Here is an 11,768-nt window from a genome sequence, read left to right as displayed (position 1 = left end):
TCCTGCCCCTCCCACCACCTCACCTTGGCTTTGGGTCTTGTCGGATTGGCTGCTCTAAGGCGCTCACTCTTTCGAAGTGTTTGTTTCGAAGTGTTTGTGTGTTGGTAAGGAGTCCTGGGCCATCGGGGCTGCCACCTGTGAGGTCAGCAGTCCAGCACCACCGGCTGCTCTGAGGGAGAACGGTGAGACTGTGTGTCCCAGTAGTGTCTGAACTTGCCGCAAAGACCCACAGGGACAGCCAGCCTCTGTCCACAGTCACTGTGGGCCGGAATCGCCTTGACGGGAGTGGGTGCTTGGTTTGGTCAGCCAGTTGGGTGAAGACAGTCCCTGGGAGGGTATCTCCGGGCCAGGTCTTTGTCAGACTCGGACCCTGGCCTTTCCTGTGAGCTGGGTTCCCCGCAGTCTCCTCCCGCTTGGCCTGGGGCCCTCCACTGTGACCTCACTCAGAGCAGTCAGCAGCACCAGCTCCTGCCCTGGTCTCAGCTCCTGGAGGCGGGGCTTCACCTGGTCCCCCAGCTCTGCTCCTCTTCTCCCTGCTGTGCTCTGCACGGTGGGGAATGAGGGGTGTCACTCACCCCAGCCACAGCATGCATCTCAGCTGTGAGCTGCTGTCAGGGAGAACACAGGGACCCGCGGCATTTTCAGGGCTGGTTTTGGAAGTTGGTTGCCAGACCTGTCTTCCCGGTCAGTCCCACTGCTTACGTCACAACAACACAAGATGGGTGTATGTGTGTGGCGGGGCATCTAGCACCTTCCATCCCACAAACGGAACACTGGCCCAGCCTGTCACCGACGCTGTCCCCCTCTACCTGGGTGCCCCTCGGGGTCCACACACTTCCCAGAAGGTAACCTGGCTGCCCACTCCTTTCATGGCCTTTTGTGTGGCTGCTGGGCCCCATCCTAGTAGGCCAGGTCTCCTGAAGGACCAGGGTTTAGAGGAACAGATGTCTGGGGTCCCTGATGGACCAGGGAGCCCTGATGGACCAGGGTCTGAGAGGGACAGATGACCGAAGGCCCTGATGGTCCAGGGTCTGAGAGGGACAGATGACCGAAGGCCCTGATGGTCCAGGGTCTGAGAGGGACAGATGACCGAAGGCTCTGATGGTCCAGGGTCTGAGAGGGACAGATGACCGGGGGCTCTGATGGACTGTGGACCAGGGTCTGAGAGGGACAGATGACCGGGGGCTCTGATGGACTGTGGACCAGGGCCTGGGGGAGGGGCAGATGAGAATGGAGCAGCCCCTGGGGTCCCTCTCAAAGTGGGACCGCCTGGCCTGGCCAGACACAGGGATCTGGATGGGGGCACCCTCGGTGGCCCTGCGGGTGGGTGGGCGTGCTGAAGGAAGCTGCTAAAACAAGGCTAAGGCCCTGTCTCCAGGTTTCGGGGGGGGGGGCGTCCCCCTCAGATATGACACCCCCAGGCGTGGGACCCTCCCACCCCACAGTCTGGTGGGCTGTAATTGCCGGTGTGGGTAGACAAGCTGCTGTCTGCGTGAGGCGCTAATAACATGGGGGAGCCGACTGAAAGCACCCCGACCGAGGTGGCGGCGGCCCGCAAGGGAGCTGAGCCTTCATCTGCCTCTAGTTCCGGGCCAGCGCCAGTCTCTGGCCCAGCAGGGGGTGGGCCTCACAATGGGGTCCTTGTCTCAGCGCCCCACCCCTGCAGAGGCCACCTAGGGGCACTGGCACTGGAGGGCCCTGCCTGAGTGAGTGTCTCTCAGAGGGCGGGCGGGCGGCTGAGAGAGGGGCCTGGGCGTGGGCCCCTGGCTGATGCAGCTGCCAGCCACAGTCTCTCTGCTGAGACTCGGAACGGGAAGGTGGCCCCCAGAAGCAGGCCCTCTGCTAAGCCGGGCTTCTCACTGCCCACCAAGAGCAGGCCCTGTGTGCTAAGCTGGGCTCCTCTCGGCCTGCTGAGAGCCCAAGGGGCCTGTGACTCCCTCCCCACCCCATGCAGCCGGCCAACACCAAGATGCTCACCTCACAGAGCTTCCACGGCTGCTAATAAGATGACATCAATCTTTGATGCCTAATTATTAAATATTTAAAAATGTAAAACTGCAAGAGTTTAGAAGTGAGCGGGGCATAAATAATGCAGGCTGGCAGCTTGGCTCTGGGCCCAGGCCGAGCCCACTTTCCCCTGTGCTGGCCCGGAGCTGCCCTCCATGGGATGGCCACGGCCACACACCCAGACCCGCCTCAGAGCCGTGCTCCTCCGAGGTGCTCCCGTGCCCAGTGGGCGGGTGTCCCCTCGCCTGCGTGGGGGTGGGTAGGTGCTCTCAGCCCTCAGTCACCAGAGGCTCCTTGGGGTCTGGTCTTGGCATGCTTCTGGTCCTGCCCACGTGCAGCTGCCCGCCATCCTGCTGACCCTGGTCTGTGCCTACTGTCACTCCTGGATTCCCTGAGAGTGTGTGCCCCCCACAGAAGTTTGCTGACCCTTACCGCACCCCCCGGGTCCTTGGGACCTCCCCAGACGCTCACTCAGGGCAGGTCTTGCCCCACAGCCCACCCGCACCCGCTCTCCTGAGTGACCGCAGTACTGGCCTGTGGCTGCCCCGGCGGCCCCTCATGACTGTCATTGGTGCCCAAGGGACAGCCCGTGTGACAGTCTAGAGCTGTCCTGAGGCGGAAACCAGCCTTCTGGCTCATGTCCAAGTGCTTAGCCTCTGTGCCGCTGGGGCCCAGTCCAAGGGGGCTGCCCGTGGGTCCCTGGGGGCAGAACAGGCTGCCCATGGCTTCCCCTGGGCGCACCCTCACAGCCCTGACTGACAGCTCATGGCTCCTGCAGAGCAGTTGTGTGTGTGTGTGTGTGTGTGTGTGTGTGTATGGGTGTGTGTAGTGGGGTGTGTGTGTCTGTGTTTGGGGATGGGTGGGTAGGTGTGGGTGTGGGGGGAGATTTTCCACTGAGCACTTCGCCTCTGCGCCACCAGGGGAATTCCTCTCCCAGGGTGACCGGTGGCTGCGAACTGTTGGCCTTTGGTCAGCAGCTGGGTGCTTTAACCAGGGAGTCACCAAGGCTCTGTGGGAGAAGGAGAGCAGCTGAGTGGATGCAGACAGACAGACACATGTGAGAAATCCCAGGCTAGGCTTCCAGGAATCTGGGAGTGAGGTGCGGGGCTAGGTCTCTGCTGTGTCCACCACAACATGCCAGCAGTCTGGGGAAGCACACAGGTCCGCAGCACCTGTGTCCTGCGTGCTGAGAACCCAAGCTGTTCCTTGCCCCACCTCTAGGCAGGTGCCCGCCCACCATGCAGCAAACCTGTTGGTCCAGTCTCAAAAGAGAGGTCGAGAGAGCTGCAGACCCTTGAGGCCAGCAGAGTCACGGGTGACAGGCCCTATCCCTCAGCCCTCAGTACCCAGCTCTCCTCGCACCCAGTGGATGAACCCCTGAGAGCACCCTGTGGAGGAGCTCTCATGGGGAACATCAACACACGGGCAGCAGAGGGGACGTCCCCACCAACACAGAGACAAGAGCAGGCGCACACAGATGCAGCCTTGCAGGCAGGGGCAGCAGCCTCCAGAGCCCGGGCAGTGGAACGGCCTGGACGCCAGAGGGAGCCTTTCCTCTCACCAGGAATCCTGTCCCCACCGGAGTGGCCAGGCCGCATGAGACAGAGGGCAGGCACTGCAGCCCCATGGTGGCTGAGTGCCATCGTCCACTCTGGCTCATGGTTGCCACCGTGTGACAGCAGAGGTAGTAACCCGAGGTCTGCCAGGCCACCGTCCTGCCAGGGCCAGATCACCAGGCTCCCACAGAGCACATCTTCCCACAGAGTGTCTGTGTGGGTGTGAAATTCCAGTTAGCAGCAGAGCACTTCACCACTGTGCCACCAGGGCTCCCTATTTCAGATCTGAGAGCTTTGAAGAGTCTCAGGGAACTCCCAGAGGATACACACACACACACACACACACACACACACACACACACACACCCGTGGGAGAAGAGCCACAGAGGAGAGCGAGACGGGGCTCTAGGGTTCATGAGGGAAGTGAGGGGCACAATAGGATGGGGAAGAAACAAGCAGCTCCTTGGGGCCCTAGGCCAGGTGGAGCCCCGCTCCGGGTCAGGCCTGACCATCGGAGACAGACTGGGAGGGGTCATCCTGGTCCCAGAAGCCCCGAGAGACTCAGGCCCACTCTTCTCTCGGAATCCCTGCGCTCCGCCCCAAGGGCTGAGAACCTCCACCCCACCCCAGCGGGGCCATGCTGAGACCTGCCCCTGAGAGGCCCTGCTAGGCGCCCATTGAGGGTGAGCACCCTAAACCTCAGGAGCCCTGAATCCAGGCCACACCCCGCTTCCCAGGGCTGTCACCGCTCCCCTTCACATTCCTTTCTGTGCGTCACACAGCCGCATCTCCAGACGTCTGCGTCACCTTCCCAGGGCACGTCTCAGTCTGATGCAAACCCCCCCACCCCCCACCCCCCGCCCCATGTGTGGGAACCCTCGCAGTGTGAATGAGGCAGGATTGGGAGCAGTGATGCTCACGAGCTGGGTGCCCTCTGTAGGATTGGGTGGCATCTTGGCAGGGACCCTCAGTCCCACCCAGGCAGAGCTGGGAGCAGAGCGGAGCATGTCCCTGGGGCGCAGCCCTGTGCTGAAACCTTCCTCGACCTGGGGAAGATTCCCGAGGGTCCTGTTCCTGGAAACCAGGGTTTGCAAGGCTGTGACCTCCCAGAAGCAGGTCCCCAGGCCTGTCCTCCAAGATGGCCTTCAGGCCGCTGTGCATGTGAGCCTAGGGGCTGGGAGGTGCCCACTGCACAGCTGGACTCTAGTCCTTGCGGCCGGGTCAGGACAGTCAGGACACGGAGGTTCAGAGTTGATGTTACTTGTTCAGACACAGCCAGGACCTGGCTCAGGTCAGCATCCGAATGCCCCACCCCCTACCTTTTCCGCTGTCACAGCGGCCGCACTGGACTTTGTGCCCAGTTCCAAGCTGTTTCCCCTCAGGCCCAAGTGTCACCAGGGGCGGACCTGCCTGGGCACGGGTGAACCAGGGTCTGCAGAGTAGAGAAGGGGCAGGAGGGGAGGAAAGGGGGTCTGTGGGGCAGAGGGCATCTGGTATGGCGCAGGCCGGGGCCCCCACCAGCCCTGGCTGACACTCAGCTCCAGCAGTCCCAGAGGCTCCTGGCTCACACACGGCCCTTGCCAGCCACTTCTGCTTTCAAGGGCGAGATTAATGGCACTTCCTGGAGCAGCTGAGAAGGTCACAAGAGGGACTGCGTGGGAAGAGTGCTCGGGAGGCCTCCTCAGGGCTCATCGCTGCCACGTGCAGACTGAGCTCGAGCGTGTGTGTGCCTGCTCCTGAGTACATGTACGTGTGTCAGGGCATGCATATGTACAAGTATGCACGGTACGTGCATGTGTGTGAGTGTGCACCTTGCGTGAGTGCATATGTGTCGGGTCATGCATATATACAGGTATGCATATGTATGTGCATGTGTCCAGGTGTGTGCATATGCATACTGCATGCATATGCTCCCGGGTGCTTGTGTGCACCTATGTGAGTGCATATGTGCGAGCTTGGGCACCTGGCCAGGTGTGATAGGAAACGACCTCCCCATCCCCCTGTGGGACTCAGTTTCCCTGGTCTAAGGTGAGGGAGTTATGTGCTGAGCAGCCTGGCTCTCAGCCAACTGGCCACTGGTAGGCCTGGGGTCGGGGGAGACAGTGGGGTGGTGAGGGAGCAGGTGGGCAGGTGGTCCAGGCGAGGGGGGTGGCATTTCTGAAGCTGAAGCGTGTCCTGAAGCCACAGGGGCCCCAGGTATCACCTATCACAGCCTGGGGCCTGCTCTGTGTGTCCGAGTCCCGCTCCGCTCCCTCGGGCCAGCAGGTTCATGGCAGCACGCAGTGAGAGCAGACGTGCCAGCTGGGCCTGCAGGGCCGCGTCCTTTAATGGTGAAACATGGATCCTGTTTGGTTGCTCATTCGGCCCCCAATCCCCACGTTGGTTACGTGTATTTTAGTCACTCTTCACAAAGAGCAGTGGCTCTTCCCGAGTCCCTGAAGGACGTTCCCGGAGCTGCCTCCAGTTCCCGAGCAGTGCGGCTGTCCGGGCGGGCCCGAGCTGGCGCTCAGCTGGCAGGCACGCAGCCACCATCCTGTGTGTGCGATGGCCGCCGAGACCCTCCCCCTCAGTCTCCCTCATGTGACTAGATCATAGGCAGGGTGGACTTGGGCGACTTCACTGCCCACCCCCACCAGTCAGAAGTGCCACTTGGTTTCAGAAGCCCCAGGGGGCAGCCTGCTCTATTGAAGGGACTTGGTGGCAGAGGGTTAGGTTTGGGCTTTCTCAAGCTGAGGGGCTGGGCCAGGCAGCCTGGCCTCCTGGGAGCTGTCCAAGGTGCTGATCTATGGGAGTCAGCCGGCCTGGTGGGGGGCTGGGGGGCTGTCTTCTGCTCCCAGAACTCAGCAGCACAGGGATCTGAGGACGGTAGGCCCCAACCCTCTAGGGCTGTCTCCCAGGCTGGGCAGTGCCTGGGTGTTTGTGCTGTCCACCCAGCTCCAGGGACCCAGGCTGCCTAGGGCAGGGCCCCCCCAGCCCCCCAGTCTCAGGCTAGATGGGCACAGGGTCTCTGGGCCTCCGAGTGCAGCCTAAAGGCGGTGCCCTCCCCCCTCACACACCCACAGCCCCTCCTCTCACTGGTGGGGGCCTCGGGCACACAAGTGTAGCAACAGGAAGCAGTGACATTTCCAAGGCAAGAGACATCTTTTATTTATTTAATCCAACCTCCCCGTGAATTATTCACCCGCTTATGTAAGCAGGGAGCGACAGGAGCGGGGGCAGCATGGGCTGTGGTGGCCTGGTCCCCACAAGGCCTTCCTTGGGCTGGCCCTCACCTCACTTCCCGCAGTCAGGGTGCTGAGCCTGGGAGCTGTGTCCCACAAGATGAGGGACATGCATGCACGCGGGCAGCAGGAGTGCTCCCTGAGATGCCATCAGAGGGTGTCTGTGTGTGAGTCCGGCCACCTCCACCCGGAGCCCGTGACTCAGCTCCAGGGCTGGCCCACGTGTGACCGGGGTTGTTTCCAACACTGAGAGATAGAGGCAGGTGGTCAGGGAGTCTCCTGTCGGTGGCTCCTGTGCGCGGGGAGGCATTGGGGTCAGAGCAGCAGGTCTGTCTGATCTGGTGTTGGGGTTCCTGCCCTACTAGACCTGTGATGTGCAGACATGTACCTCCACATTGGGCAGGGTACTCACACCGACAGCCCCCAGGTGGTGGACAGAGGACAGTGTCCCCTGCCCTCCACAGTGTCCATGGGTGGGGCTCCACCACCCTCCAGGTTACGAAGTGCCCCGGCTGCAGTCTGACTCAGGTCTCTGGAGGCCTGGGGGGCTCCTGACTCAGGTGAAGGCCGGGGGCCAGAGGTCTCGGGGTCAAGAAAAGGTGGCGACATTTGAGCCCAGCCCCTTCCAGGGCCCAGTCACAGTTGGTTTGCCCACCTCTCCCTTCTGCCAGGGGCCTTCCTGCACCAGCAGGCAGAACCTCAGATGTGACTACCACCACCTCACACACCCCTCCCCAACTAGCTCCCAGCCAGCGGCTTCCCTCCGGTGGACAGGCCTGAGGGCAGAGGGGGGCCCATCCCAGGACAGGGTCCAGCTCCAGCTCCCATGTCCCCTCCATGTCCCATGTCCGCTGGCTGTGAGCGTGGTCCCAGCGAGGGCCGCGGGGTGGGAGGACGTGGGCAGGGCGTCCCTGAGCCCCGTCTCCCCGCAGAGCTGAAGAAGCAGGTGGAGAGCGCTGAGCTGAAGAACCAGCGCCTGAAGGAAGTCTTCCAGGCCAAGATCCAGGAGTTCCGCAAGGCGTGCTACACGCTCACCGGCTACCAGATCGACATCACCACCGAGAGCCAGTACCGCCTGACGTCCATGTACGCCGAGCACAAGGCCGACTGCCTGCTCTTCAAGGTGCGTGCCCTGGGCCGCCCCGACGGAGGGGGCTGGTCATGCCCTAGTTCAGTGTTGGCCTGGGCAGGGTCCTCGTGGCAGAGGGTCGAGGTGGCTGCTTCCGTCTGCTGGTCCCACACTTGCCCTTTATCAGGGGCTCCTGGGGCATGGTGGGGACGGGTGTGGTGGGAATAGCGCTGATCCGCCCACACAGGCTGGGCCTGCCTGGCCCTGGGGTCTGTGTGTCTGTCTGTGTAGAGAGTGGCAAGGTGAGCAGGCGGGCCCAGGCAGGGCAGGTGTCAGCCAGCAAGTGCTGCCAGGTGGAGCGTCTCTCCTGGCCCTCCGGTGCCCAGCTGGATGTGGTCCCCATCATGCCATGGTGTGTGGCTGCCTCTGGAACAGGGGCGGGGTGTGTGTGTGTGGGCAGCTTTGTCCCTGTTCTGAGTATCAGTCGATCAGCAGGACCAGCTTGGCGTCCCTGCCCAGGGGTGTGTCTCGCCGGGAACCAGGAGATGCTGAGGACTACCCCGGGGTGGGGGTGGAGTGGGGGTGGTGCAGGTGTGGATGGGCGAGCCAGCAGATAACAGGCGTTGCATGAAGAAGCACCAGACAGACATGCAGGACTTCCCCTCTGGGTAACCGGGGGTCAGTGCTCTTTCACAATAAAGTCACCCATCAGACGTGAGCGCTCTCCCCCCTCGGTCGGTAGCATGTGTGGGTGTGGACTGGGGGGGCCTGCTCTCCCGGCTCCTGCACCCTGATCAGTGAGGCGTGGCGCTCAGAGGCAGGAGGAATGGGATGCTGTATGCTCCTGTGAGGATCTGGAGTCTCGGAAACCCCCGGGGCAGCTCTGCCTGGTCCTAGAGGGCCGCTGTGAGTCGGAGTCCACCCCCACTCTGGTCGGCAGTAGAGGGTCCCAGGTATGGCAGGCACTGGGTGGTGAGACATGGGGGGTGGGGAGGGGCCCAGCAAGGCCACTGCCTTTGTGTCCACCACACCTCGACCTAGAGCTGCCGCATGCGGTCCTCTCTATAGGCAGGTCCCCAGGCCTCCTCTCCGCGGGCCCAGCCAGCACTCAGCAGGTGTGGCTGGACACGGCCCTTCTGCACCCCCACCCGCCGTGTGCTCCTCACTCGGGTCAACTCTTTCAGCCACCAAGTCCACCCACCTCATAGAGGGTCTTCTTCTCTCCACTGACCCTCTCCTCTACCAGGATATCCTTCTCAAGGGACAGGCCACCGCCCTCCTCACCCCCACGAACTCCCGGCCTCGTCACCCCTGGGGCTGCGTCCGTTTGTATCTGCAGAATTTGGGTGCGGGGTCGTGCTGTGCAGCTTGGAAACCGCACCTCCAGCTGCCACTCCCCACCCCCCGCCTGCGTCTCTGAGCAGTCTCAGCTCATTTGCAGAAGGGGAGGCAGCATCACCTGTGGACCACCACTGCTGCCCGAGGTCGTGGGGGCTTCCCAGACTGCACACCTGGGCAGCCCCTGGAGACCTGGACCACTGGACGTGGCCCCATGCCAAGGGCCCCCAGCCCCCAGCCCTGACTGCTGCAGACTTCAGCCTTCAGGTTTTCTTCCTCAAACCCCATTCCTGGCAGGAAGGGGGCTGCCCACCGGCCGGCAGAGTTAGAAATAGCTTCGGCCTGTTTCCAGTTGAGCAGGTTCTGCAGATGTGCGCCGGATAATTGTGGGTTTGTGCTCAGCCCCATAAAGCTCCGTGCCTCCAGGAAGGGGGCCCTCAGCCCAGCCGGGCCAGCCTCATGCTGCCACGTGGGCGGGAGACACCACTGCCTGGGATAGCCACTGCAGGGAAAGGCAAGGCCACCAGCCACAGCACCCCCTCCCTTGCAGAGGGGATCAGACTCCCCTCTCCATGCCCCCCCCACCTGGGGAGCAGATGCCCCGCTCTCTGCTTGCTCCCCAGGGGAGCAGACCCCCCAGTCAGTGTCCGGGCCAGGCTGTGCCTAAAACCCGAGGTGACCGTAGCTGTGCAGGTGCACGGAGACTCCTCTGCCTGCTCTCTCCTGCCCTGCTGACCCTGGGGTGGGGTTCATAGGGTACCCCCTTCCTCTCTTCCCATCCTCTCCTCCCCCGACCTCTCCCCCAGGTACAGGGCAGCTTCAGGAGGATGAGAAGTAGAGGGAGGCCAGTGTTGGTGTGGCAGGGCCACTCAGTGGTGGACTCGTGGTGACCCCCCCCCCCGCCATGCCCAGTAGAAGGTGCCTGGAGGGTGTAGACTTCGCCTGGGGGGCTCCTGACTCAGGTGAAGGCCGGGGGCCAGAGGTCTCGGGGTCAAGAAGGGCTGGGAGGTGCCCACTGCACAGCTGGACTCTAGTCCTTGCGGCCGGGTCAGGACAGTCAGGACACGGAGGTTCAGAGTTGATGTTACTTGTTCAGACACAGCCAGGACCTGGCTCAGGTCAGCATCCGAATGCCCCACCCCCTACCTTTTCCGCTGTCACAGCGGCCGCACTGGACTTTGTGCCCAGTTCCAAGCTGTTTCCCCTCAGGCCCAAGTGTCACCAGGGGCGGACCTGCCTGGGCACGGGTGAACCAGGGTCTGCAGAGTAGAGAAGGGGCAGGAGGGGAGGAAAGGGGGTCTGTGGGGCAGAGGGCATCTGGTATGGCGCAGGCCGGGGCCCCCACCAGCCCTGGCTGACACTCAGCTCCAGCAGTCCCAGAGGCTCCTGGCTCACACACGGCCCTTGCCAGCCACTTCTGCTTTCAAGGGCGAGATTAATGGCACTTCCTGGAGCAGCTGAGAAGGTCACAAGAGGGACTGCGTGGGAAGAGTGCTCGGGAGGCCTCCTCAGGGCTCATCGCTGCCACGTGCAGACTGAGCTCGAGCGTGTGTGTGCCTGCTCCTGAGTACATGTACGTGTGTCAGGGCATGCATATGTACAAGTATGCACGGTACGTGCATGTGTGTGAGTGTGCACCTTGCGTGAGTGCATATGTGTCGGGTCATGCATATATACAGGTATGCATATGTATGTGCATGTGTCCAGGTGTGTGCATATGCATACTGCATGCATATGCTCCCGGGTGCTTGTGTGCACCTATGTGAGTGCATATGTGCGAGCTTGGGCACCTGGCCAGGTGTGATAGGAAACGACCTCCCCATCCCCCTGTGGGACTCAGTTTCCCTGGTCTAAGGTGAGGGAGTTATGTGCTGAGCAGCCTGGCTCTCAGCCAACTGGCCACTGGTAGGCCTGGGGTCGGGGGAGACAGTGGGGTGGTGAGGGAGCAGGTGGGCAGGTGGTCCAGGCGAGGGGGGTGGCATTTCTGAAGCTGAAGCGTGTCCTGAAGCCACAGGGGCCCCAGGTATCACCTATCACAGCCTGGGGCCTGCTCTGTGTGTCCGAGTCCCGCTCCGCTCCCTCGGGCCAGCAGGTTCATGGCAGCACGCAGTGAGAGCAGACGTGCCAGCTGGGCCTGCAGGGCCGCGTCCTTTAATGGTGAAACATGGATCCTGTTTGGTTGCTCATTCGGCCCCCAATCCCCACGTTGGTTACGTGTATTTTAGTCACTCTTCACAAAGAGCAGTGGCTCTTCCCGAGTCCCTGAAGGACGTTCCCGGAGCTGCCTCCAGTTCCCGAGCAGTGCGGCTGTCCGGGCGGGCCCGAGCTGGCGCTCAGCTGGCAGGCACGCAGCCACCATCCTGTGTGTGCGATGGCCGCCGAGACCCTCCCCCTCAGTCTCCCTCATGTGACTAGATCATAGGCAGGGTGGACTTGGGCGACTTCACTGCCCACCCCCACCAGTCAGAAGTGCCACTTGGTTTCAGAAGCCCCAGGGGGCAGCCTGCTCTATTGAAGGGACTTGGTGGCAGAGGGTTAGGTTTGGGCTTTCTCAAGCTGAGGGGCTGGGCCAGGCAG

The 11,768-nt window shown here is 62.4% G+C and overlaps 1 protein-coding gene across 1 annotated transcript in view; it reads left to right on the top strand.

Annotated features, from left to right (window-relative positions):
- MAD1L1 (mitotic arrest deficient 1 like 1) overlaps positions 1 to 11,768 on the top strand; it is a 148,432-nt gene that overhangs the window by 113,818 nt on the left and 22,846 nt on the right. The window contains exon 17 of the mRNA XM_004705883.2: positions 7,717 to 7,907. Within this exon, the coding sequence (XP_004705940.1) occupies positions 7,717 to 7,907 (191 nt within the window). The remainder of the gene's footprint in view (positions 1 to 7,716; positions 7,908 to 11,768) is intronic.

Source organism: Echinops telfairi, unplaced genomic scaffold (assembly GCF_000313985.2).
Source record: "Echinops telfairi isolate 266 unplaced genomic scaffold, ASM31398v2 ScPeMD7_5;HRSCAF=22, whole genome shotgun sequence".
Taxonomy (NCBI): domain Eukaryota; kingdom Metazoa; phylum Chordata; class Mammalia; order Afrosoricida; family Tenrecidae; genus Echinops; species Echinops telfairi.
The sequence above is the reverse complement of the archived record's forward strand: the minus strand, read 5'-3'. Positions and strand labels throughout refer to the sequence as shown.